General features: G+C 39.7%; 1 protein-coding gene across 1 annotated transcript in view; it reads right to left on the bottom strand.

The window, feature by feature from the left end:
- Positions 1-25644, bottom strand: part of DIAPH2 (diaphanous related formin 2) — a 735565-nt gene that overhangs the window by 514625 nt on the left and 195296 nt on the right. The window contains 4 exon segments of the mRNA XM_067548390.1: positions 12983-13087; positions 15982-16046; positions 20117-20235; positions 23043-23159. Of these exon segments, the coding sequence (XP_067404491.1) occupies positions 12983-13087; positions 15982-16046; positions 20117-20235; positions 23043-23159 (406 nt within the window).

Here is a 25644-nt window from a genome sequence, read left to right as displayed (position 1 = left end):
TATGGATGCTTGTCCTGCGCATGCACAGGAAGAGCATGATTTTCATTTTTATATACAAGTAGGAATGGCATTACGTTGTATTGTTATTTCTATTATCCTCTCTAGAATCCAGAAAAAAAAAAACCAGACTATGAACATATCAGATGGGCAATTCTTATGCAAGTGCTTGGAACCAATTCTAATAACCCTTTATTTAAGAATTCCCAATGTTTGAATATCTTAACCATAGTTTTAAAAGTATTTAGTGGCTTTTATGTCTAAATTAATTTTATTTTATCAGCTATAGCTAGGCTTGGCACAATGCAATTTTTTTTTTTTTTTAATAATTTCAATGGATAAGATATTTTTCAATTTATATGTATTTAAATGTTCAAAATTGCACAAAATTATGGGTTTAAAGCATTTTTTATTTTTATAGATTTAAATTTTCCCAGTTGTAGGAAATTATGGGGAGTGTGCGCAAAACAGGGTAGGATCAGACAATTATTCAATGATAGATGTTGAGTTCAAAATGTTAAAGATTTATAACCAAACAGTCAACATCACACAAGTAATATCCCCATATCAAACCTTAACAAGTTCTCAAGCAGTATTTTTCTTTCCTCGACTATCTAAATTTTGATAATCATTGATGGAAATATTTGTCATCAATGTGCGTCTGTATGGTGAAATCAATATTTACCAATAAAAATCTAATCCTTCCAAACTTAACTACACAGTATTTGTCCATTATGTAACTGTTCGGAGAAAAAGCGAACATTAAAGCATTACAACACAGAAGATGGCATCACACTCAGTTCCTTCAGAATATGATTATCCCCTTTGCTGGGTGCTCATGTTTCTCAACAGCAGCACCTCAGGGAGCTGAGCTTATGGGCTCCAAAAAAGTAACCCACACAGTCTGAAAAGGGAAGAGTTGAAATGTGAGGCCTCAAATAAAGAAGCAATACAAAAGCAGAGAGAAACGGGGTTGGAATTCTTCTGGCTCTGACAGTGGGGAGGAGTGGGGAGGAGTACACATTTCAGAGAACTTAGTTTGCATGTGAAATGTGTGTGTGTTTGTTTTTCGCTAAGGTTTACTTATACAGAAGTGTTTGAGTGAATTGATTGTACTGTCTGTATATGAATGTGTATGTGTATGGGTGACTTTCATTAAGTCTACATGCATCACTCATCAACAATATGAATTCAAAGTAATCTGAAAAAAATATCTGTATGCAGCTCTTGTTTAAGTTTTATGAATTCCAAATGATACTCTGTCTAAATATTGGTGGAAAAATCTAAAGTGGGCGAGGAAAGTGATATATAAAATGTACTGAGGAGGAATTTTGTGTCCAATACTCAGTAGTTACAAATCTCCACTTTTTTTGACTAGCTGTATTAACATATTTATGACCCTCTAGCTGAGGATACCAAATCCACACACTAAAGAGCTGATTAGAATTCTTTTTTTTTTTTTTTTTGAAGACCCATTATCGGTAAGCTGTGTTAGTTAATTTCATTTCCACTAGCCTATTTTATATAGTTTTAAAACCTCACCAAAAACAGTTAGTGAATTAAAACTTTTATACATGATAGTTGAAGATATGAACATTGTCAACGACTTTTTAAGTAAATATTTGATGCACCATCTGTCACGTGAAATATCCATTAAAAATTACTTTTTCTCCTATGTGAAACTAACCTATCACCTTTCCCAACAATGCTGGTAATATGATTGTTCAAATCAGAATGCTAGTGATGGAACTCCTTGCTTTTGATTGTTTATTAACTGTGATGCTACATCACTCAAGCATCAGTAAATGGTTTCATTGCCTAATGTCCATATAATATACTGAGAGGCAAGTAAGAGACAAAAATACACATTAAATAGAATAGCAATAAAACAGTGACCAATTTTTTTTTTTTAATCTGATTTTAAGCAGCGGCAGGTACACTACGGAGTACACTACGGAGCATTGTATTCAAATTCTAGAGATGGTTCTAGCTTACCTCTTTTTGTGGTTTGCTTTTACTAACGAACAAAATGCACAACTTCAACCCAAGTTGGCTGTTCCTAGAGTTTTCTCTGTCAATACATCACAGAGACCCTTTTATACTTCTGGGTTGGAATTAACAGGACCAATCTGTCCCTGGGTGCAAGAGACAGGCAGCAGAGTAACTGTACAGTGAGAGACAGCAGAATAGCTCTGTATCTTTTTCAGGTTCTGTGACTTGACACCCTTACACTGATGTATACCACCACACCACTGGGGTACCCCGTGTTTCCTTCTTTAGATGCCTGGTTCCTGGTGGCACCAACCGTTGCTGAAATAATATCGGCTGTCCTCTATCTCTGCTCGCTTGTTGCGTCTCTAAGTGTTGGTGTAAATGAGGAGAAATTGGTGCTTGTTTCAACGCAGGCAATCCATTTCATCGGGGCATGCTTAGATTCTGTGGCAGCTGGGGCCTTCCTCCTGGCATATCGTTTTGCTGCCCTGACAACCCTCGTGGTGAACCTACATTGCAACCCACTCACTATAATGCACAGCTGTCTCTACCTCCTCAGCCACATGGGGGGCTGCACCCTGTGATGCCGAATGCCCGCCTGCACGTGCACTGTCAACAATTATGGTTCCTATCGGTCTGTAGGCCTCACATCCATTATGTGGATGCCACCCTGTCCCCTGTCTAGTCCACACCTCTCTCACCTGATGGGCCAATCCTGCCAAGGTGCTACGAGGCACAAGGTACCGATCACTTTGCACTGAATCCATCTGCCTTTGGAACTGGTGTCTCCACCACAACATCATATTCCATGAGGCATACTGCAGAACTCCCTGGCAGATGTGCTCAGCCAGACCTGGTACCTCAATCACAAGTGGGACCTCCATGACACCACTCTTTGTTCCATCTGCTGTGCTTAGGTAATCCTTGCTGGGACCTTTTCTCCACTCTTGAAAACCACACGTTTCCCCTCTACTTCGTCAGGGTGCCAGGGGCTGCAATTCCCAGGGTGATGCTCTTCTGCTTCCGTGGCAAGGTGGTCTTCGATATGCCTTTCCCCCCTTCGCCTTCTCCCCCAGATTCTGTGCAAGATCCACTGTGACCAGGCCACGATCCTCCTAGTAGCCCCATTCTGGCCTCGACAGTTGCCATTTCCAGATCTAATCAGACTCTCCGCCTGCCCCCTAATCTGCCACCCCAATCTGCCAACCTCATCAAGGACCAGGGCAGTACGACATCACAGACTTTCTATTGATGGCCTGAGGTTTGAATGAGGATCGTATATAGACAATGCCTGCTCGACACCAGTGTTGTGCATTCTTATGCACAGCACATTAAATTCCACATGGATGTGCCAGGCAGTGAAATGGAAGCATTCCACCTCCTGGATGCAACACCACCATCTTCCCCTCAAGGATGTCCTTATCCCCATCATCCTAGACTACCTGTTAGAACTGAAGAGCTCAGGCCTCACTCTTAGCTCTGTCCAAGTCCACCTGGCAGCTCTTAGTGTCTTCCTCCTACCATGGACAGACGCTTGGTGTTTACTCCCCCTACCACCACCTGATTTCTGAACGGGTTAACAAACAGCTTCCCACTGGTCCTTAAACTGACTCAGTCTTGTGCTCTCTGCCCTCACCTGATCTTTCTTCAAGCCCTTGGCCAAATGCTCCCTCTCACACTTATGCATGAAGGTCATCTTCCTCATGGCCATCACTTAGGTGAGGTGGGTCAGCAAACTGGCAGCCAGGATGGCTGACCCCCCATATATGGTCTTCCATAAGGGCAAAGTTTCGTTACACCTTCACCCAAACTTTCTCCTGAAAGTAGTCTCGAAGCTCCACCTCAACCAGTAGATCCATTTTCTGGTGTTCTATACTAAACCGCACGCTACTCCCGTGGACAGAACTCTGCACTCCTTGAACATCCACCATGCACTTGTGTTCTACCTAGATAGAACCCATGGTTCCGCACCTCTCCACGCCTTCTTGTAGCCATTGCGGATCAATCAAGGGGCACAGCGCACTCTACCTGCATCACGAACTGTTATGCATAGTCCCAACACCACATGGCCTGGCAGAATTATGGCCCATTCCACAAGGGTGCAAGTGACCACCTTTGACTCCCTGGCGGATGTCCCCTGACATGACATTTGCCATGACCTGGTGCTCCATACATAACTTCACTGTCCGCTACCCCACTGACCAGGGGGCAGCCAAAGACATGACCACGGCCGGGCTGTCCTGCTGGCAGCAATACCTCTCACATCCTCGGACCCACCTCGACGTTGATCGCTGCTTGACAGTGGCATACCAAGGGACTCTGGCGCCCAGCAGTCAAGCCTACATTTGCGTCCTGCCCAGGCCTCATGCCCCTCTCCCCCCACACACAGGGCAGGAGGGGGCCTAGCACCAGCCCCCAGCTGCCCCAGAGAAGAGGGGATCTGTACCTGTGGAGGGGGGTGAGGTTGGGAGGGGTGGCGGTCGCACATGCAGACTTGGCTCTGCCACGCTCCTCTCCCCACACTTCCCCCCTGCATGGCATCCCCGTCTCCTGCTGCAGCCCGGTGCTAGCTTGGATGGGGCAGCCACACCTCCGGCCTGGGGAGGGGGAATGGGCCGGCCCTTCACGATGTGTCATGAGGGGGAGGCAGTGAGGGGTGCCCCTCAGAGCCTCCTGAATCTCCTGCCTCTGTGTTGTGAAGGGCCAGCCCGCCTCCCCTGGCCTCGGTATGCCACTGCTGGTTGATACTCACCTGCGTTTGGAATATAGATCAGGAATATCACTCGAAGAGGAGGAGGTTACTTACCTGTAACTGGAGGTTCTTGGAGATGTGACACCCCTATTTGTATTCCAATATCCACCCTCCATCCTCTCTGCTGCAGACAGCCCTATTCAGCAGTAAGAGGGTGATTCAGGGTACATCGCCCCGCACAGTTTCTTATAACCGCACCTGGAGCACAAGGCAATGTCCGATGTACATGAGGGACAATGGACACTGCTGCTAAAAACTTTTGGCTCCTGTGCATGGCACACATGCACACCTGAATTTGGAATATAAATAGGGGCCATACATCTTGAAGAACATCCAATTACAGGTTAGTAATCTCTTATTACAGTTTGGATGGACTGATCCAGAAAGGGAGTGGTGATGGTGTATAACAAATTTCTTCAATCCTTTTCTTATTGGAGGTTTTTAAAGTGGGATTTGTTTCAAGGACTGCATTTCATTATTTGCCCCCTACTGTCAATTGAGATCTCCTCCTTTTAAGCAATTTATCTTAATATCCTGAAGTTAAACCCAGGTTTATATTTTTTAGTATTCCTTTTTCCTTTTGCCAGATGATTCCTGTTACTTTTGGAGTGCACCTGTTATTTACAATGAAAACCAACAAAATCCTTATCTTCTAAACTGAGGGGACATACTCTACACATTCTTTGATTGACGTAAGCATTTCATCTTATTTTTGGCTTAAAATAGAACAAGAGGCCTTTTCCACAAACAATCAGATGTAGCTCTGACTCACAAGGCAAACATGTAGATTATAATTTGGGGTGAAATATGGATTGTTCACAATATATTTGATTTACAGGGAAAACAATGTATAGTTTATACCTTGAGGTAAAAGTACTTTACATAGAAAAGCAGTGATCCTGCTTTGTAACTTGAAGTTTTTTTTTTAGCTAGGTTGGGAGGGAGAAAGGGGTTTTATACTTCAGCAGTTTGAGGATTGCTCTAGGTGATTAACATTTAGCCATCTTATTTTGTATAGTTGCTTTTACTGGCGAGAGGAACTCCTGACCTTGGCTGACCTTAGACAAAATGTCTCCCATGATGTGAACCATTTTCTTACTGTCTTTACTACTTAGATCCTTTTTTAGGCTAGGCAGAGGTAGATACCTTTTCTCATTTTAATGAGGGCTGGAAGGAATCAGTAGTTATTAATCACTGAAGCCATATCTGTCCGATATAACCCTTAGAACATGCTCAGCCCATCTCCAGTATTCATGTACATGCAACATATGCTTTTCTGAACACATGGAAATACAACTACTGCAAAGACCTTGGTGAAGATCTTCAGGGCCATGGTGAAGCCAAAGGGGACAATTCTGAAATTGTAATCTGCCACCCACACAGAAGTGAAGAAACTTGCAGTGGACCATGTATATATATTGATATGGAAGTACACATCCTTCATATCCAGAGCTGCGGATCAAGCCCTTGGGGAAGGGAAGGGCTGATTGATCCGAGTATCACCATATGGAACTTGGTCTTCCTGATGAAGTTGTTGAGTATTCAAAGTGTCCTTCGGATTTAACTAAGAGTTACAAAGGGATCTCACAAAACTGGGTGACTAGGCAACAAAATGCCAGATGAAATTCAATGTTGATAAATGCAAAGTAATGCACATTGGAAAACGTAATTCAAACTATACATATAAAATTATGGGATCTAAGTTAGCTGTTACCACTCATGAAACATGTTAGAGTCATTGTGTATAATTCTCTGAAAACATCCACACAATGTGCACTGGCATTCAAAAAAACTAACCATGTTGGGAATTTTTAGGAAAGGAATAGCTTATAAGACAGAAAATATCACATTGCCTCATTATAAATCCATGGTATGCCCACATCTTGAATATTGTGTGCAGATTTGGTCACAGCATCTCAAAAAAATAATATTGGAATGGGAAAAGATACAGAAAAGGGCAGCTAAAACGATTAGGGGTATGGTAAAGCTTCCATATGAGCCAAGCTTCATAAGACTGGGACTTTTCAGCTCAGAAAAGAGAAAACTAAGAGGGGAATATGATAGAGGTCTATAAAACTGTGACTGGTTTGGAGAAAGTAAAAAAAGGAAGTTTTATTTACTCCTTCTCATAACACAAAAACTAGGGATCACCAAATGAAACTAATAGGCAGAAAGTTTAACAACAAAAGGAAGCATTTCTTAACACAACACACAATGAACCTATGGAATTTCTTGACAGAGGACATTGTGAAGGCCAACACGATAACAGGGTTCAAAGAAGAACTAGGTAAGTTCATGAAGGATAGGTCCATCAATGGCTATTAGTCAGGATGGGCAGGAATTGCTGTTTGCCAGAGACTGAGAATGGCTAACGGGATGAATCACTTGATGATTACCTGTTTTATTTGTTAGAAAGGCATCTGCCTTGTGTTGTAGGAGGTTTCGATGAGAAAGACTCGCAATAGGCGCCGGGGGAGGGGGGTAGAGGGGAGGAGAGGTGTACCAGTGGGAGAAGAAGCTAAGGAACTCAACAGAGTACCTGTGCCTTACAATCTCTAACACCCAGCAATCTGTGGTGATCTTGCCCCAGTTTTCGGCAAATAGGGCAAGGAAACCCCCTAAAATGGTAAAGCATGGTGACATGAAGGGCTCACAGCTCTTGACATGTGCATCAAAACTGGGCGTGTGCTTTGTGCCTTGGTATGGCAGATAAGGTGGCAGTGGCTGATGGTCATGGATGCTGTGATCTAGGGCACAGTCATGCAAGCTCCTGATACTGGGTGTACTTGGGTTGGAATGGTGCATAGGTGTGCAACTGGAAGGATGGCTTCTGTTGCTTTAACAGGGTACCAGGTTATAAATCCCAAGCAACTGGAGAGAGCTGAGAGCCCCCTGCATCACCACCTTCTCCCCCTCTTTGTTACTTGTCCTGTGAGCAGACCCTCTAAGAACTCTGCCATCTTGGCATAGTAATTAAAATCATACCTTGCTAGTAGAGCCTGGTAGTTAGATATGCAGAACTGCAGGGCCATAGAGGAGTAAATCTTGCATCCCTGGAAGTCCGGGTCCTTTGCCACTCTACTTGGGGGAAGGGAGGTCTGAGAGTGCTCCCTCATTTGTTCCATTACCACGAGCACCACCAGCGAAGCAGGGGGATGGCTGGGTGGGGGGGAAAAATCAGTCGCCTTGTATGGTACAAAATACCTGCGTTCCGCCCTCTTAGGCATGGGGGTTCAGGATGTTAGTGTGTGACAGACCATCCATGCAGGTTGAAGGGTAGCATTATTTATGGGCAGTGAGACCGTCCCTAGGCTGGAGGATGTCCAGCATCTGATGATGTTGGTTCTGGACTTCCTTCAAAGTTATGCCCAAATCAGGGCTACCCTTTGCAACAGTTCCTGGTATGGATGGGGATTATCAGGAAGAAAGAGGGCTGGGGGAATCAGTGCTTTGTCCAGAGAGGAGACAGCCACCATCAGGACTGGTCCCGTTTCATCTCTGCTTCCGGGTCCGAGCTGAAGGGTTCCAGTGTAAGGGCTCAGATGGAAGGGTGCAAGGCCTGTGAAGGCAATATGGGCAATTGTACAGATCCCATGGTGGTTAGTGCGTCCATGGGATCAGATCCTGACGGTACTGCAGGCCCCCAAGATATGTGTACTAAGGCATAGTGCCAGAGCATACCCTGCCTGGTGTGGTGGTCACGCCCCTATGTCCGAGCTGCACCTGGACACCAGGAAGAATGATGATACTTCCCTTGAATAGCCAGTGGAGTCCAACGAGATCTCCGGTAGTGGCGGAGCCGTCAGTGCAGGTGGTGCTTCCGCACGTGTAGGGGGCTGCAGTGTGAAGAGCAATGACAAGGGTGGATAAGGCTGGTCTAAGTGTGCCATTGGGATCAAGGGTTCAACTCACCTCGGCGTCCAGGGCACATCTTGCTGACCACTGGAAGGAGCAGTGAGGAGTGCAGTGGAGGTACATGCCGTGGAGGCTGTCCCTGTGTAAGGCCAGTGCAATAGCCAGTCTTACCGATGACTCGTTTTTCTCCTTGATTTTACCCTCTGCATAGGGAAGCTTAGGAGGTGGAGTGGTAGGATCCGCACATGACACCTCGTGCAACTTGACACAACTTGAGCAGGAAATGCTGTGTTTCACAGTTGCCCACAATAGGTACTTGCTGTGATGACCATAAGCGCACTTTTGACTCTCTTGCTTGGCCTTGTCCTGCGCTGGTGCTGCTGTTGGATCCAGACGGGAGGTGTTGAGGGGGGTGCTCACTGTCAGTGAAAGGCAGTGCACTGCTGGTACTGCCAGTCCAGGATCAGACTCCGCACAGACTACATGAGGAACTCCCTCAGTTACAGGAGACAAGCCTCATGGATCCACAGGGGAAGGACTTACAAATGCCACAGCACATGGTGAGTTGTGCTTCTCACAAGCAGTATAAGCATCAGCGGTGCTCATCACTCATAAAAGACAAATGAGGGGGTGAGCTGCAGTTCTTGAACCCCAGAACATGGGCATGGTTCCCTGATGAAGTTGAGGTGGGCTCCAAGTGGGGCAACTAGCTACACTAACTAACTACAGACCATGTACATAACTAAGAAAAACTGAACCAATTATATAGACGGGACAATGGTTCTTGTAGACGCTACAAGCACAGAGGAGAGAGGATTCTGACTTCAACCATGTGGCAGTAAGAGGGAACGGAGGGCAATGCCGCATGGCATCTTATAACCTCGTCTGGAGCACAAAGCAATGTACAACATGCGTGCGGGTCAACGGACACTGCAGCTGAAAACTTGTGGTTCCGGCACATGGTGCTCATGTGCACCTACGTTTGGAATACATATAGCGACCATCACTTGAAGAACCACCACACTATTCAAAGTGCCTTAAAGACAAGTACATCCTTAGAAGGGTTATAAATGTACTGGTACTAAAGAATTGAGAACTCATGATCGTAAATAAATATCATAAATTTGTGTTGTTCCTTGATATAACTGCTGAGGCTCCACTCTAGTCTGAAGTAATAGCTTGTCAGACTGCATTGTGTGTATAGTGTATACAACTGGTTATGTCTACATTTGAGTGGTGAACCACTGATTACATATTAATGTGTTTCATAACTTGTTGGTTGGTTAAGAACAAGCAAGTGTCCTGATTTGAGAAATACTGTTCAAGTTACAAGTTGACCTGAAAAGAACCCAGTATTGAAACTAGTAGTTAATGCTCCCTGGACTCAATAAAAATGGGTTGTTCTGTTATATATTGGCAAACCTAGCGTGTTAGATTTCAACTTTAAAATCTAACTGGCATCCTGCCAAAATCATAAATTGACGCCTCCCTCCCCTTTCACTGTTACATTGTGAAGGGTGATTTGACTTCATATTCATCGTCGTGATGTATGCAAACATTGGATGCAGAATCTTGAGACAAACACAAACTGAAACTACCTTTGGATCTGCTTGTCAAGCAGCTATTTTTGGGAGCTGAACTCATTAGAAACTACATTTTGAAGGCCCAACCAGACAAGTTTACAATTTAAGAGGGCATTACTTCATAAGATTTGCTTCACTTTTATTCTCTTACTTTTGTGAATATTCGACCTACAACTCTGTTGGACTTCTTAATATGTATTTTCTTCCCTCGGTTGTCATCCATCTTCAGAAAAAACAGCTGGGAAAGCAGGGTAAATCTAAGTCTAATGAACCTTCTCCAAAACACAGTACAAAAGGTCTGAACTTTTTTTTGAATATGGGTGTGTCTACACTACAATAAAACACCTGCGGTTAGTCCGCGTCAGCTGACTTGGGCTTTCAATGCGTGTTTTATTGCAGTTTAGACATATCCTGTAAGTTTAAAGCCTGAACATACACTTTACGGATAAATTTTAGTAGCAGCATCTCTATTTTAACAGTCTAAACTGCAAAGTGATTAGTGCATCCACTCAGATATTTTTAACACACTAGTAACCCAGGAAGTTGCCTTATACTAAAATTCTGATCCAAAATTATTAGTAATGTAATGTTTTCATTTCATCTAGCATGTTTCAAGACCGAAAAGGTGCAAGTAAAATTTTAGATTATCCTCTGATTTTTAAGCATTGCATAAAACATTTCTGTGCAACACTGGTGATCACAACAGATTCTCCTAAAACCTAAAGTTTAACCTGTCAATATTAGGAAAGCCATGCATACATGCAATAAATTGATACAATAGAAAAAAAATGTACTCTTGATTATCAACACCTGAGTGAGACCCTTATCTGTAGAGCCAACAGTTTGTTGTAATCAAGATTTGATGTGGCAATTTGTGAGAAAAATCTAAGACTGATAAATGAAATCTTTCCATGTAATACTATGCTTTACCATGAAATCCTCTCTCTCTGTAACTTGACCTATAGCAAATATATATTTATAGTTCCATGGACATAACTTGATTTATTATGACACAAGAATTAAAGTATTATGTATACTTTAATTCTGACAAATATGTGCTATGTATGACTATATTGTAAGAGGTATTGTCTTTCAGAAGAGACTTAACAGAGATTTTGATCCCTTTCTGTTAATAAAGATCCCATGGCACTTCGCAAAGGAAGAGATATCAAACCAATAATATTGCCAAAACTCAATTTAGGTAATTAAGTTACAAATGGAAAAATATTCTCCAATGTATAAAACATACAGAAATGGATCCATAACATTTCTGTGGAACCTACACTAAGTATATTAAATTTAAAATGACTAAATTGTCTGATTGATGAATGAAAGGAATTCATTTAAGTTATAACTAAATATAAACTAGAATCCTGCAAAAATGTTATCTTTATACCATACAAAATATATGGTCAGTGACAAGCTCAACTGTATTGCAGTAGTACAAACTAACAGCATGAGTTTTACTTAAATGGTATCTGCCCAACCAATCAGACCACATCTAATCCCAGAAATGATATACAGTTTAATTGTTATTTTAAGTACTTATAGTTCATTGAGTGACTATGAATTTAGTTTTATACCACAGTGATTTTACAATCTCAAACAGGAAGCACCCTCAAGTTGTCATTTAAGAAAGCAGGCTGATTAAGTACAGGGAATCCATAAATATTACACTCAACTACATACTAGAAAGGACCAAACACGAAAATCGAAGCCAACATGTGTTTGCAGTTTAACATAGAACACAACCAACAGACAAAAAGCATCTAGAATGTAAATTTAACTTTGTGTTATTAAATAAGTAAACTTAAACCAAAATCTAGTTAAAAATAAATGAAATATATTGCAATATAAGCCAACCACCGTGATTAGTTTGTGTACATCTGGTTTTTGTTTTCATTTTCTGATCCAACATGACGGTGTGCTTGATATTATGTCGCATGGAACAGTGCCTATTCACTCACAGAGGAAAAAAATCTCAGTCTTAATCTATATTTTCACATTCGCAAAATAGTTTTATCATAGACTATTCATACACCTGACAGCTATGAAATGAGAGATTTCAGAAACATGTTAGGAACTTCTGTAAAATACACAAGAGTTTATGTTAAAATAATTTAAGTCATTAAAATTAGTGACTTTTTGTATATAAGTGGAAGAAAGAAATTGCCATGAGTTCAAATTTCTCAAACCCTCATGATATTTCACCCGCAATAAACAAACCAGCTATGACAGGATTGTCATACACATACATTTGAGAAAATATATTATCTCCATTGAACTGCCTACAATGGCACGTAGCCAACCTAGTAGCAAATACCCAACAGCTCAGTGATGGGACACTAAATTGGGAGGTTTCTGAGTTACTATAGAGAATTATTTCCCAGGTGTTTAGCAAAATGCTCAAGGTCCAACTGACCACCATATGTGGGGTCGGGAAGGAATTTGCTGCTGCGTCAGAGTGGCAGAGACCCTGGGGTTTTTTTTGCCTTCCTCGGCAGCACGGGGCACAGGTCACTTGCAGGTTTAAACTAGTGTAAATCGTGGATTCTCTGTATCTTGTAGTCATTAAATCATGATTTGAGGACTTCAGTAACTCAGCCAGCAGTTGTGGGTCTATTACAGGAGTGGATGGGTGATGTTCTGTGGTCTGCAGTGTGCAAGAGATCATACTACATGATCACCATGATCCCTTCTGGCCTTAAAACTCTATGGCAGTTTTTCTTTCATTCTTATTAGATAATTTTCTTCTGTGAAACTCACTGTGACATGATATCAAGTCTACATCTCATTTCATTACCTGAGTTCGTAGCTGTTGGATTTCTGTTTCAAGCTCTTTGATCTTCTCCTCTCGCTTCTGAAGCTCAGCCTGCGCCTCCTGTCGAGCCGTGAATTCTTCATCAAACTGAAATGATTACCATCATAAAATAATTCATCAATCTATGCCCACATTAAATACTGCAGTTTCAGGAAGGCTTTAAGCAATAGTATGAATAAAGCGATAGAAGCATTTGTGCCTCATTATATTGCCTCACCGATTGAAAAACTACAGACAACACAACTCTCCTCATCCCTAAGTATTCACAAAACTGTGTCTAGATCCAGCTACACCAGAGATTATTTTCATAAACTTGCAGAAAAGCTTTTTCCCAGAAATTCTCAAGCTGTAACCCTTTGAACACTTCAGTTTCCTCTGAAATTACATGAAGTTGAAATATTAGAACTAACTTTAGTATTTTGGGATGTCATTACGAACAAAATTATATATGGCTTATGGCTAACCAACTGCAAGTATTCTGTTTATGATTGGGTTTAACAATTTTAAGGGGAACTTTTACATTCCAGTAAGTGTTTTTTTGTTTTTTGTTTGTTTAAGAAATCTATGACTGAAATAAGCTTTCGTTCTTATATATCCAACATAGCGCTCCTAGAACCTCTGACCATATTCTGTATTAATGCAAATATTAAGTTACTGCAAGGTGCACTGATATGATCACTTTAATTTGCCCCAAAATAGAAACAAAACATGTTCTTGATTAGAATTAAAGTAATACATCTGAAGATAAGTAGAGTCTCTCATTGCTGAAGATTAACAACATGGCTTCAAACTGCCATCATTTCTGCAGATGGCATAGTTTAAAAGGAGTGACTTCTAGTCCTATTCTGTTATATTTACAAAACTAAAAACTCAGACATACATCAATGGTGTAGAGCCGCATATGTTAGAACAGTTGGGTTTGCAAGATCAATAAATTTTAAAAGTACATCCTGGGAGATTTTGAGAATACAGAGAAACAAGAAATGGAGATCTTCAATTAATTCTTCTATGTTTCATCTGACAGATGACACCACTTTAAAGATTTGCAACTATGTAGCTCTCTCCAAACACTGGCATACTCTTCCTGCATCTGCAGTTAATATATGCTGAAGATACAGGTCTGTTTGGAATGTTTCCCCAAATGGAATGTTTCCCCAAAAATTTAATAAGGGTCATGTTCCAGGCAGACATGATTTTTAGCCCTGATGTCAAATTAAAGCCCAGTTTGAAATATTACCATGTTCTAAATTTGGTACTGAAACTATTTCTACTCTAATGGAAGCATTTGTTTTGGCTTCCTTTAGTAAAGATTATTAAATCATCATCAAAATTCCTTAGGAGGAGTTCTGTAAAGCTCTCTTTCTACTTCAAAAATAAGAACTGAAAGATTAATAGTTCAGGAAAACTTTCTACAACTCTCACACAATAGTAAAGAAATTCTGTGCACAGACACGCATCCAAATAATCCGTTTCTTCCAGGGTTCAGACACCAATACTATTGTGTTTTAACTTCTAGCCTAAGAAATATTAAGAGCACTGACAACTGAATGGGAACACCGAACACTCCACTTCAGTTTTAAATTCATGTGTCTAATATACTCTAGAATATGTTGCATTTCAAATTAGAAAGGATTCTGAGGCCAGGTCATCAATCAAACGTTGCTCTGGTCTATTTTATGTCCAGCACTTAGTATTTTCTCACAGGGCCCAGAAAGACACCATGGCTGGAAATTTTACAGAGCAATCATAAATGTGTTTGGTATCAGTGTTTGATGTCAGCACCATTGATAAGTGAAGTACTCTAAAAGTGGAATGTGGTAAAAAAAAATTAACACGAACTCTGAGAACGCAAAATTACTAAAAGGACTATTAAATTTCCTCAAGACAGACAGACACAACCCAACTGGAATGCTTGACATGGAAATAATTTTAAGGCCCTTACAATCTATTCCTAATAATGAAAAGAAGGGTAAAATCATTTCTATTAGGTTTTCTTATTATTTAATAGACATCTTTAGAAATGTATTAAATCATAAAGATTAACATTTAAGAAATACTTGTTCTGAGATAGCAGAGTAAGAGTACTTTTAGGACTGAACTGGAGTGCTTTCCTGTCTATTTACTCTCACTGAAGGAATGTAGGCATTTTGTTGCCATTATAAAGATATATGCTGACTACCCACAGAATCAATAACTGCGAAGGTGTGGAAGTTATAGTTCAATTTCCTATGGAAACTCTTTTAACTTTACCTGGCAGAAGTGAAAAGATATGAATCTAGACAGAGCCTTGGGAGAGAGCAACAAATTAATGGCTAGACACTTCTTGTATTCTAAGAGAATTAACTACATGAAAACCTGAAAAAATGACGTGAATTTAGCCCAGCTTCAGCTAATCACAGTCTAACTCTCATGAGAAATAAGACTGAAAGTTACATCATTTCCTTCATACCAAGGGAACTTACAGAAGACTACAATTAGCAGAACTATTTAAACACCTCTCAAAACCCCAAGGAATCTTTTGTGCATTAAACAAGTGAAAGCAGAAGGAAATAAAGCAATATTTTCCATTGCTTATTTATATCAAAGTAGCGTGTATATAACATATTACATATTGGAAAAAAAACAACACATGCTTAACAACTCAATTACCAATATCTATTCTTTTTGTATACACACTTAATATACTTGACAACACCCCCAAGAAAATACAAGTACAGGATAAGATCTACAATACATAGGATATTTTCCCTATTGTTGTTTACAGCTAGTGTACACTAGCAGCTCAGAATAGTAGACTTGATATAATCAACTCACTTTTGCAATAAGGATACAAATTATGTAGTAATGCTGCCAAATATTGATCACAACAGCAAATCAGTTACTCTTATCTAAAACAAAAGGTGAGGAAAGGTTTTGATGCATTTTCTAATCAGAGATTTCCAGTTCTCTATATTTTAAATGATAATGGTTTATGATCTTACCTTTTTGGAAAATTCTGTTGCTTTTTGTTCACTTTCTTCTACTTTTGCTTTGTCCACACATGCATCTAAAAAGACAAGATAATTACCAAGACAAAGCTGGTTAAGAAAGTTAACGCTACTAGGTAACAGACAAATACACATACTTTTGAAGTGCAATAAATTGCTACAGAACCAAATCCCAGAATTTCACATCTACATTTTTACTCTTTAAGAGGACTAAATCTTTGTTGAACCCTTTCTCCTTTCCCTATGTCTTCTGAATAGACACACAACTATAAAACTTCTTGGTAATATGATGTTAATTCTAAATATTTTACCTGTTGCTCAGAAAAATGCATTTACTTTACAATAATTACTTAGGCTCTAACATTCCAAATACAGCATGAGCCACAGGCTTTGGTCTTTTCTCATTCAGTCTTTAACACATGAGATTTTATATGGTGATATTTGCCCTTCTCATTTTCATTGACCTAGCACATTATATTTGACGTAAGATGTAAATCAAATGGAAATTCTCCCCCTTAATCAAGTTTTCAACATTATTACAGTCATCCTTTTCTGCAGTTATGCTTGAGTCAGGCCCCCTTTAACGTATGAAAGTTATGATGTGTTATTTTAAATATGGATTACTTAGAAGGCTTTTAAACATACATTTGAACGGATATTTTTATGATTTTAGCTAGCTGTTACATAATACTTTTCAGTAGATCTCAAACTGTTCTACAAAGCAGATCACTATCATGATCCACATTTTATGGACACAGAAGCTAAGGCACAGGGAAGTGAAATGACTTCCCAGGATCTCCCAGCAGGTGACCCTGATCCAGAGCCCTATCCACTAAGCCCTTTGCTTCCCTCCATTATGGCTTAATGTTAATTTCCAATTAAATGTTTCACTTTGTTGAGTGAGTTTATGTTTATTTAAAAAAAATAATTCAAACTTCCTTACTTTTTATTATTATTAAAAATAAGAATTATTTCTCAAAGTAAGTTATGGTAGAACAGAAAAAATAAACATTTCCCCCTTATGGAACACTGGTAAATAGACTTCAAAAATTTGAGAGCTTCTTTAAAAGTAATACTCTTGAATTATATGACAAAGGAATGAAAGTCCTCAGATTTGTGACTAGTCTAATTGCTTCAGGTTTTAAAAATAAAGTTTGATTTTTCATTCACTAAGTCTACAGAAAAAAATCAATTAAGTGCATTAGCTACACTGAATAAATTTAAAAACTACAAGTGATACAACAGGAAAACGGTCACCTTAGATAATTTGTTCCACAAAAAGTACCTAGCACTCATTTGCAAGCTTAACTTATTGATAAATAGAGAAAAATATTTCATCGTTATGAGAAAGAGTCACAACCTAAACTAACGATAGACACAGTGGGAAGAACGCCTATTTTTAATTACCTTCCTTTATCCCCTGTCTAGCCTTTTAAATATTTAAGTTTAAAGGTTATCACTTCTATGCAGATTAACTTCTAGTATCTACCTATATTAAGAGTTCGGAAATATTGTTTCACGTTCTTCTCTACTGCACAGTGAAGGAATGGAAGTGCAGCAGCTCTGCTGAATTCTCCTACATGGTCCCAGACAACGTATTGTGCTCTCAACACACAGTTCGTGTTCCAGGGCTTTGGAGGACGTGGGAGGAGGTAAAACAAGGGAGTAACCACTTTCCAGGTCATGGTTTCTGAGAAGCAGTAAATTTCTGCACAGAAATCAACTAATAGCACTTTTGACAACCCAGCAACAGGACACAGGCAGCATAGGGAGAAGAATATAGAGCGGTCAGGTAGAAGGGAGCTGTCTATAGTTCTGCTCAACCCCCCCGCCCCATCACCTTCTGCACTGCACCTCACCATTCTCGAAATGACAAACTAACTTTGCAAGCGTTAAGAACTATGTTTTTTAATGTATGTTCCCCCATCTTATGCATTTTTCACTCCAGAGTAGTGGCACATGAATTGACGGCTCCACTTTGCTTAATGTGATGGAGGGGTTATTCCCTTGTGCAGTAACTGGAGTTCTTCAAGAAGTGTGTCCCCGTGGTGCTCCACTTCAGGTACACCTGCACACTGCCCCTTTGGATCAGAAATTTTTGGTAGTGCCCATTCAGCCTATGCATATGCTCCACGCATCCTCATGCCCCACACCAAGTCTATGTAGGTCTGCGCGGGCAAACCGCCTTCAGTTCTTTCTCCACAGCTAAGTCCTCCAAGGGACTTCCTGAGGCAAAGGGAAGAAAGGTGGGTAGTGGAGCACACAGGGAGACACATCTTGAAGAACTCCATTTACTGCACAGGATGAATCATCTCTCCTCCTCTGAGTAGTGTCCCTGTAGATGCTCCATTACTATCAAAGGGAATCTCCACTTTGGAAGTAAAACAATTGTTATGGCAAACACTTGCAGTACGATTAGGCCCATTTGCTAGTATAACCAACTGAGAAATTTCATATGGGGCAAATGAACAACAATCCGTTACATATAAATTTCAACTCCACTAATGTTTTGATCATCTAACATCTGAGGTTTGGGGCTATTACAGAAAGTAACAAAAATGTATTCATTGTTTTATGCTCATGTGAACAAGTCAAATCAAACGCAATCAATTGAAGACTATCATAACTAGCCTTGGAAGGATTAGATTTTTATTGGTAAAGGTCAATAAAAGTGGATTTTACTGTACACACACACACACACACACACACACACACACCCCCAATGAAAAAATATTTCCATTGGTGAAGAACAAAATTTATCCACAGGCAACCTAAGAAAAATGTTATTTGGGAACTTATTTGAGTTTGATGTAAGGATCTTTACTTTCTACACTTTCACAATTTGTGTTTTAAAAGTTACAAAGTTAACAGTTTGAATCTCAATGTCTATTTGATTAAATAATTATTGTTGGATTGTCCCACATAGTCCAACACCTCCCCGCATTTTCCTGTGAAAATTTAAAAATGGAGCAAAAGATAGATGTCTGCCATTTGAACTGACAGAGTAACTGGTGGCATTAGAAGTTTATATCTTCTATGAGCACAACCCCCTAGAAGAAGTTTGACATTTTGCCCGTGCTTTTCACACTTATTTGCTAGATAGCACAGGAATGCTAAGACTCAAGAATCCTGGGTTTAATTCCAGATTCTAGAGTGGAGTGTTCGCTAGTGATTACAGACCCTTCCACCCGTGTGCACAAATGTGACTCCTCCAACTCTTTTCCCTTCCAGCCTGTCTCTTTTCTACCCTATCCTGTCCCCAACTCCCGTCCCCCCTAAAAATGCATCACCCTTCTGCATTCTAGATTCTCATCAGGCCAGTTCCTTTACCTCCATTCTATCTGGGTGTCACTAGGTGATCATGGAGAATGAAGGTGAGATGGTTTTTCTGGTGGCAGTTTCAATCCTTGGTGAGAGTACCAATTGTACACGTCCCACACAGTCCTGCTATCAGGTCAGTCTCTCTTGATCAATAATTATTTAACTAGTTATTGATACTAAGTGGAAAACTATCAGTGGCGGGGGGGATGCACCTCACAATAGTTATTAGCCTGGTGGTTAGGACACTCACCTGGGATTTTGGTAGACCTATATTCAGGTCCCAGCTCCCAATGAGGCAGAATAAGGACATACCTAAGTCTCCCACATCTAGGGGAGTGTCCTAACAATTGAACTACTAGCTATTCTGCAATGGTCTCTCTCTCTTTTTCTTTTTCTATGAAAATTGTTGAAACATCTTGGTTTTACGCTGATGCAAAATGTAAACCAATGCCAAAACCTCAAAAATTTTCACAAAGCAGATTTTCCCAGCCAGTCCTGACTACAATCCAGGTGGTGTGTTCCCCATTACTCTCAATAAAACATATTCTAACTTTTGAGGCTTAATGCATCATATCTGCCTGAACAGTCTATGCCATTGTAAAATATTTTGCTATTCTAGAATATGATTGCAAGCTATAGTGTGGAGCTCTCAAAATTTCTAGAGAATTTTAGTTCATTCCCAAAACCACATATTACAAGTTACAGAATCCTCCTTTTAGAACATGAAGAGAACACTTACCTTTAAAAAATATTTATTTTTCTAAATTGCAAAAAACCAAAGGAGAGAAGTTACTTCAGGTTTACATACCAATAAGGTGGGTAAAGTCTACATCCAATCTTCCTCTACATTTAAAATCTGGGTCCATACCACTGCAGTGCAGTACTATCTGTGAAATGCATTCTTCAATTATCTTGTAATACTGAGTTCTGATGATAGAAGAATACACATCAATGTATTTTTAATATAATGGAAACAGCGCACATATTTGCAATTTGCAATTTTTTAAACTACTTTAATTCCTTAAAGAAGCCTAAGATATGATGCCACATTAAGGAGCTAAAATTAAATTTAAATAATCTGAAATTGACACAACATTTAAGTGACTCCAAATGAACTATATACTGTCAATCTGTAGAAACTGTGCAAGAACACATTTTTCAGACTGACAGAAAAACCTAAAGCCAGAAGAGAAGTTAAATTTGAAAATATATTCAGGATTTATGTTTGGACATTACCCTTATAGAATTTATATTTTTGAATCCAACAAAACTGATTATGTGAGATTTCTGGCCAATGCGCTCTTATTTCATAAAACTATTTTTTAATTTAGACAAGATTTTCAAAACTGGATACCCATAAGTTTGGCTCTCTAAATTCTTGTTTAGGCAACCAAAACAACTGACCAATCTTTCATAAAATTTTAGCCCAAAGCAACTCTCATTGTCTTCACATCTTATTTCTTTAATCTAATATGCGTGTGTGTGTGTTTGTTTGTTTAAATGTGGCACCAACTGAGTATGGATATTTGCAACGTTTCACTTCTCTTCCTTCATCCCTTTATCATATTTATGAGAGTACTGCTTCTTTACTAATGGCCTTTCTGAGTGATATTTGGAGGATAGATTTACTTCTTAACTGTACCATTGTTTTGATTATTAGTTTTGTTTAATTTTTTTCTTGTAATAATATATTTATGAGCCATATGTTTAGAAATACGTTTTAAATTAAAACTGAATAGCCATAATAATAGAGCTAAAAGAAACCATTTAACATATGCTCATGTGGGTTATGAGCAGATTTTGAATCCAGGTTCAGTTTCAGTAGTTATAGCTAAGTAACTATACTGCTTTAGCATACCTACGCATACACGTTTGATACATTCCACCTGCAAGGCAGTGGGACTAAAAGGATTAGAACTGAGACAGTCATATTCTAGACAAAATTCTATTGCAGCTCTGCCAGAAATGACTGTACGCAACGCCTCGGTCAACCTATCTTTAAAATAGGGGGAATAATTTGTGCCTGCCTCCTAATATAAGTGGATATGAGGCCTTGCTCAAAAATAGCACCTTACGAAGCAAACCCTGTCATTTACACCAGTCAGTAAAGGTGTCCTTCTGGATCTCAGCCAAGCACACCTTCCTCTAATCCAAAGGAAACAGCATTGCTGTTCTCACTCTATGTCCCCTATCTGGAGCTCTTGTTCTGTGCCCACCAAGTAGGAAGCTGAGTGGGTCTTGGGAGCTTCATTACTGTAACGGGTATGTACAACCTCCCTAGGACTGGAGCACACTCAGTTAAGATGGAAAGTTAGAGATTTTAACAGCAAGCCTCTAGCAAAGATTGATTGAGTGGGTGCAAATGGCTACTTACAGAGTCTGTTAACTTGGCCTATTCTAGAGATGCATTTTCATGGGAACAGAAAAAATATGTTCCTGACTGCAGGGTTACAGCTCTGTTCCAAATTAAGAACACAGAGTTTCTCAGAAAACTCTGACCCTTTTGGTTTGGTTGGTTTAACATTGGTTGGCAAAACAACCTCCCCCCTGACTCTCCATCCCACCTCATTCTTAGAAGTAGCTAAAGAGTTTTGCTGAAAAACTTGTTTGAAACATCAGGGAAAGACAAAAATCCCAACATGGAAAATTTCAGCCTAAACAGTGGAAGTTTTGCAAATTTATGAGCAATTGGAAATGGGCCTTATAATTTAAAATGTTAGACAATGTTTGTGATAGATGCTGCAGCCAGCTCTGCTTATTGAAAAGGCAGATTCCTAACTATATCATCTAAGATAAAACTAGCCAGTTTTTAAGTATCGCCATTGTGCTGTGATTGGTTGTCAGTCTTTATTAGCAATAATACAAGATTTGATTAGTTACACATGTTAATTTTTCAGGAACTGTACCGTGAACACACACACACAGTTCTCTATTGTAATTTCTGTAATCTTTCTGTACTGACCTAACTCTGTATTTAGAATTTTCAACTTGTTTATCAGCAACAAATGTTACACCTCAACTTCGCACTCTATTTAGCTGAAGCAGAAAAATCATCTCAAGTCTAACTGAAGGAAATATTGGAAAAAAAATGAAGCTGTCACACTAGTAAAAAAATAAAATGGTTAAGAGATTTAAAAAACATCTTCAAATAACTTCTCTCCTTTTCAACCCTTAGTTTGTCCATCTCTACCAACCAATTCCGTATATTTTCTCTACAAACTAGCAAAGCCTCTATTCCGTGGAATAACTGACATGTATTTGTAGTTGTATGACTTAACAATATGAAAACACCAATTCTCCTTCCTGATTCAATATTACGCTAGGTACTTGACATATAAGTAATAACAGCTTACACTCAAAAGGACACAATTTACAGTTGAAAGGGAATGGAAATGTTTTCAAATAAAACATGAACAAAACTGTATTGTAAATTTTCTGAAGACACAAGCCTTTCTGCCCTATAGGTAGAGAAGTGAGGAATAATTCAATGAGTTAAGAGATATAGAAGAAAAAACACAAGGAACTCAAAAACAACATCATCACACTGTTCACTATAATGAAACTCTTCCTTTTAAATAAGTGTAAAGAGAGAACTTGTGTTCAGTTCACCCTCGATTATAAAATAATCATGTGTTTAAGATCCACTGTGTTAATACTGAAGCTTGCATTACCCTACAACTTGGACACCTGATATTAAACGCCAGGGGAGAAAAAAAACTAGAGCTCACTCTTACCTGACATAATAATCATTCCTGACCAGTAGTAAGTGTTGCAAAATTGAGAGGAAATAGTTTTCAGAAGCCGTGTCCTTCAGCATGTTATACAACAGATGGTATACTTCATTCATGTCAGTGCAAAGATTGTTAAGGAAACGTCAAATGATTGAAATGAACATGTTTATATTGTAAGAAATACGGTTCTAATTAAAGAAGGCTGCTGCCTTCTAAACAATCCCCTCTTATTAAAACATATTTCCCTTAAAAGGTAAACAAACCTGACACCAGATCTGATAAATAAAACTCTAATTCTTCAACTCTGTTATGGGGACTCATCAGCCCACATATATTAAGAGTTCAGGTTCCGTGATTAATTCATACAACAAATGTATTTGGCATTTTAGCTTAAGAAAATGGAGAAAAAATATATATATATGATTTCTTATTTTGTCTATTCAATATTTTATCTGAAGGATCTATAGATTTATTTCTATCAAGTTTTTTCTCACTGCAAGCCTGAAAGCTGACAAACAAAATACCAGTTAAGTGTGCAGATATGACAACATGAAAGATTTAACTTTTACAATTAAAGATGTTACTATCAAATTTTGAAGTGCGTATTTTAAGCAAAAATCCAAAAGGGCAGGAATTTAGTAACATGGCTTTTCTGGAAAAGGGATTCAAAAGCATCACAATGATGGACCAATATGGACTATTGTAGAGTTACTCAATAAGTGCATACCTGAAAATGGATGTGTAAACATTTAGACCATTCTATCCTATGCTAAGTTGTCCACAAGACAGAGCTCCCTAATCCCCCAATATAGAAACAATAAAATATTGACCTTTGTGGATGCAGAAATCATATGGGAGGTAATTTCAGATGAAGAAACACATTGCACATTCTTTTTCAAATTGCACTGGCCTAACCAATTTATAGTGGGCTAACCAGGTAGAACACTAATGACCAGTTCATAACATCAGTATTTCTAGCTAGGATATTTAATTTTGATCTGTATGTTACCCAAAGACTCTTTTGTTGTTTAATGGTCTTCTTCTAGCTTTTCTCAACCACCAGAACGCCACTTTAATGGCATGCAGTGTTGTTGTTGCAGCCACGTCGGACCCGGGATATTAGAGAGACAAGGCAGGTGAGGTATTATCTTTTATTGGACCAACTTCTGTTGGTGAGAAAGAGACACACACAAGCTTTCAAGCTACCCAAAACTCTTCCTTCAGTTCTGGAAAGGTATTCAGAGTGCCAAAGCTAAATACAAGATCAAACAGATAGTTTAGCATAACTAGTTAGCACATATTCTACGGAACCATTCAAGGTGAAATGTCACTAACTTTGTATGCGTAACCTGGTAAATGAGGAGGACACAGTAGCACAGGATAAATCATCTGTGGTTTCGATGAAAATCTGAATAGAATCTCTGGCTGGATTTTCAGATTCAGATATACTTCTCCAGAAGATTCAGATTCCAAGTTTATTTTCAGGGGGCATAGCATACCCATCATTGACTACAGTCATAGTTGGATCCACAGTTGAGTATCTTCTCCCAATTTTTCCTAAGGCTATGTCTACACTACCCCTTATCTTGGCATGTGCTTCTCCTCCTCCCCTCAAAACAGGTCTTCCTGGCAGCTGCTGTTTCTTCAGCAACTGTAGCAGAATGGCCCTGAGGCCTTACTAAAGGAATGGGTAGGGCATGGCTACCAGCTTCCCCACCCCAGTGCCCCATGGCAGAAAGAGAGGCATGGAATTTCTCCTTCCCTGATCCTCTCTCCTCAGGTACAACCTCCCAAACCTGCCCCTCACTGTCTCTCTCTTTTCAGCACCCCAAGTTTGTGTTTCCCTGCTGGTCCAATCAAACACCTCCTCCCTGCTGAGACTGGTTGGGGCTGTCATAGTTCAGAGCAACTGCTCCTATATTTTCCCTTTGTGGTCTATCAAGTGCACCCACTGTAGGCTCCCCAGCCATTGCCTCCCTTGGGTGGAGTCATGTGTCAGTCTCCCTTCTGCCCAGGGTATTCCCAGCTGCACAGTTCCCTGACTATACTGCAATCTCTCCAACAAACCACCAAAGGATCGTTGGAAAAATAACCTGATGGTGAACTGCCTCAGGGCTTTCTTTCTGATCCAGCAAATGGACAGGACCTCCAATCCACAGAGGGCCCCATGGAAGGTTTGGAAGGACTTTGGTCTGATAATTGGGTTTTTGTTCTGAACAAAGGGTGTTATGAACCTGAAGCTACAAGAAAATCCCTCGATGGGGTCTGAAAGACTGCTCCTCTGCCAGGGCTCTCCGAGTTGGAATGATCTCTACTAAACTCATTAGTACGCATGTAGGGTTTTTTTTAATTGTTTTTAACATGTTTTATCTGCGTTGCTTGTACCTTAAGAATAAAATATATTGCTCAGAAAGAGCTATGCGGTAGATCAACATGTAGTCAGTTTCCCCACAGAAAAGGGGCTTGGGTTGGTCCCTAGCAGTGCCTCAGCCTCAGAGAAAGCTCTGAATGTTGCAGCAGCTGGGCTGCCCTGAATCCAATTTTTAGAGCCAGGTAGTATCTCAGAGGACTCCTGCTGGAAGTGAAGGGGATACCTAATCCTCCC

This window comes from Emydura macquarii, unplaced genomic scaffold (assembly GCF_026122565.2).
Source record: "Emydura macquarii macquarii isolate MOO-44397 ecotype Brisbane River unplaced genomic scaffold, CSIRO-AGI_Emac_v2 contig_1253, whole genome shotgun sequence".
Classification (NCBI taxonomy): Eukaryota; Metazoa; Chordata; order Testudines; family Chelidae; genus Emydura; species Emydura macquarii.
Note: the sequence above shows the minus strand (reverse complement) of the source record. Positions and strands in the feature narration are given on the sequence as shown.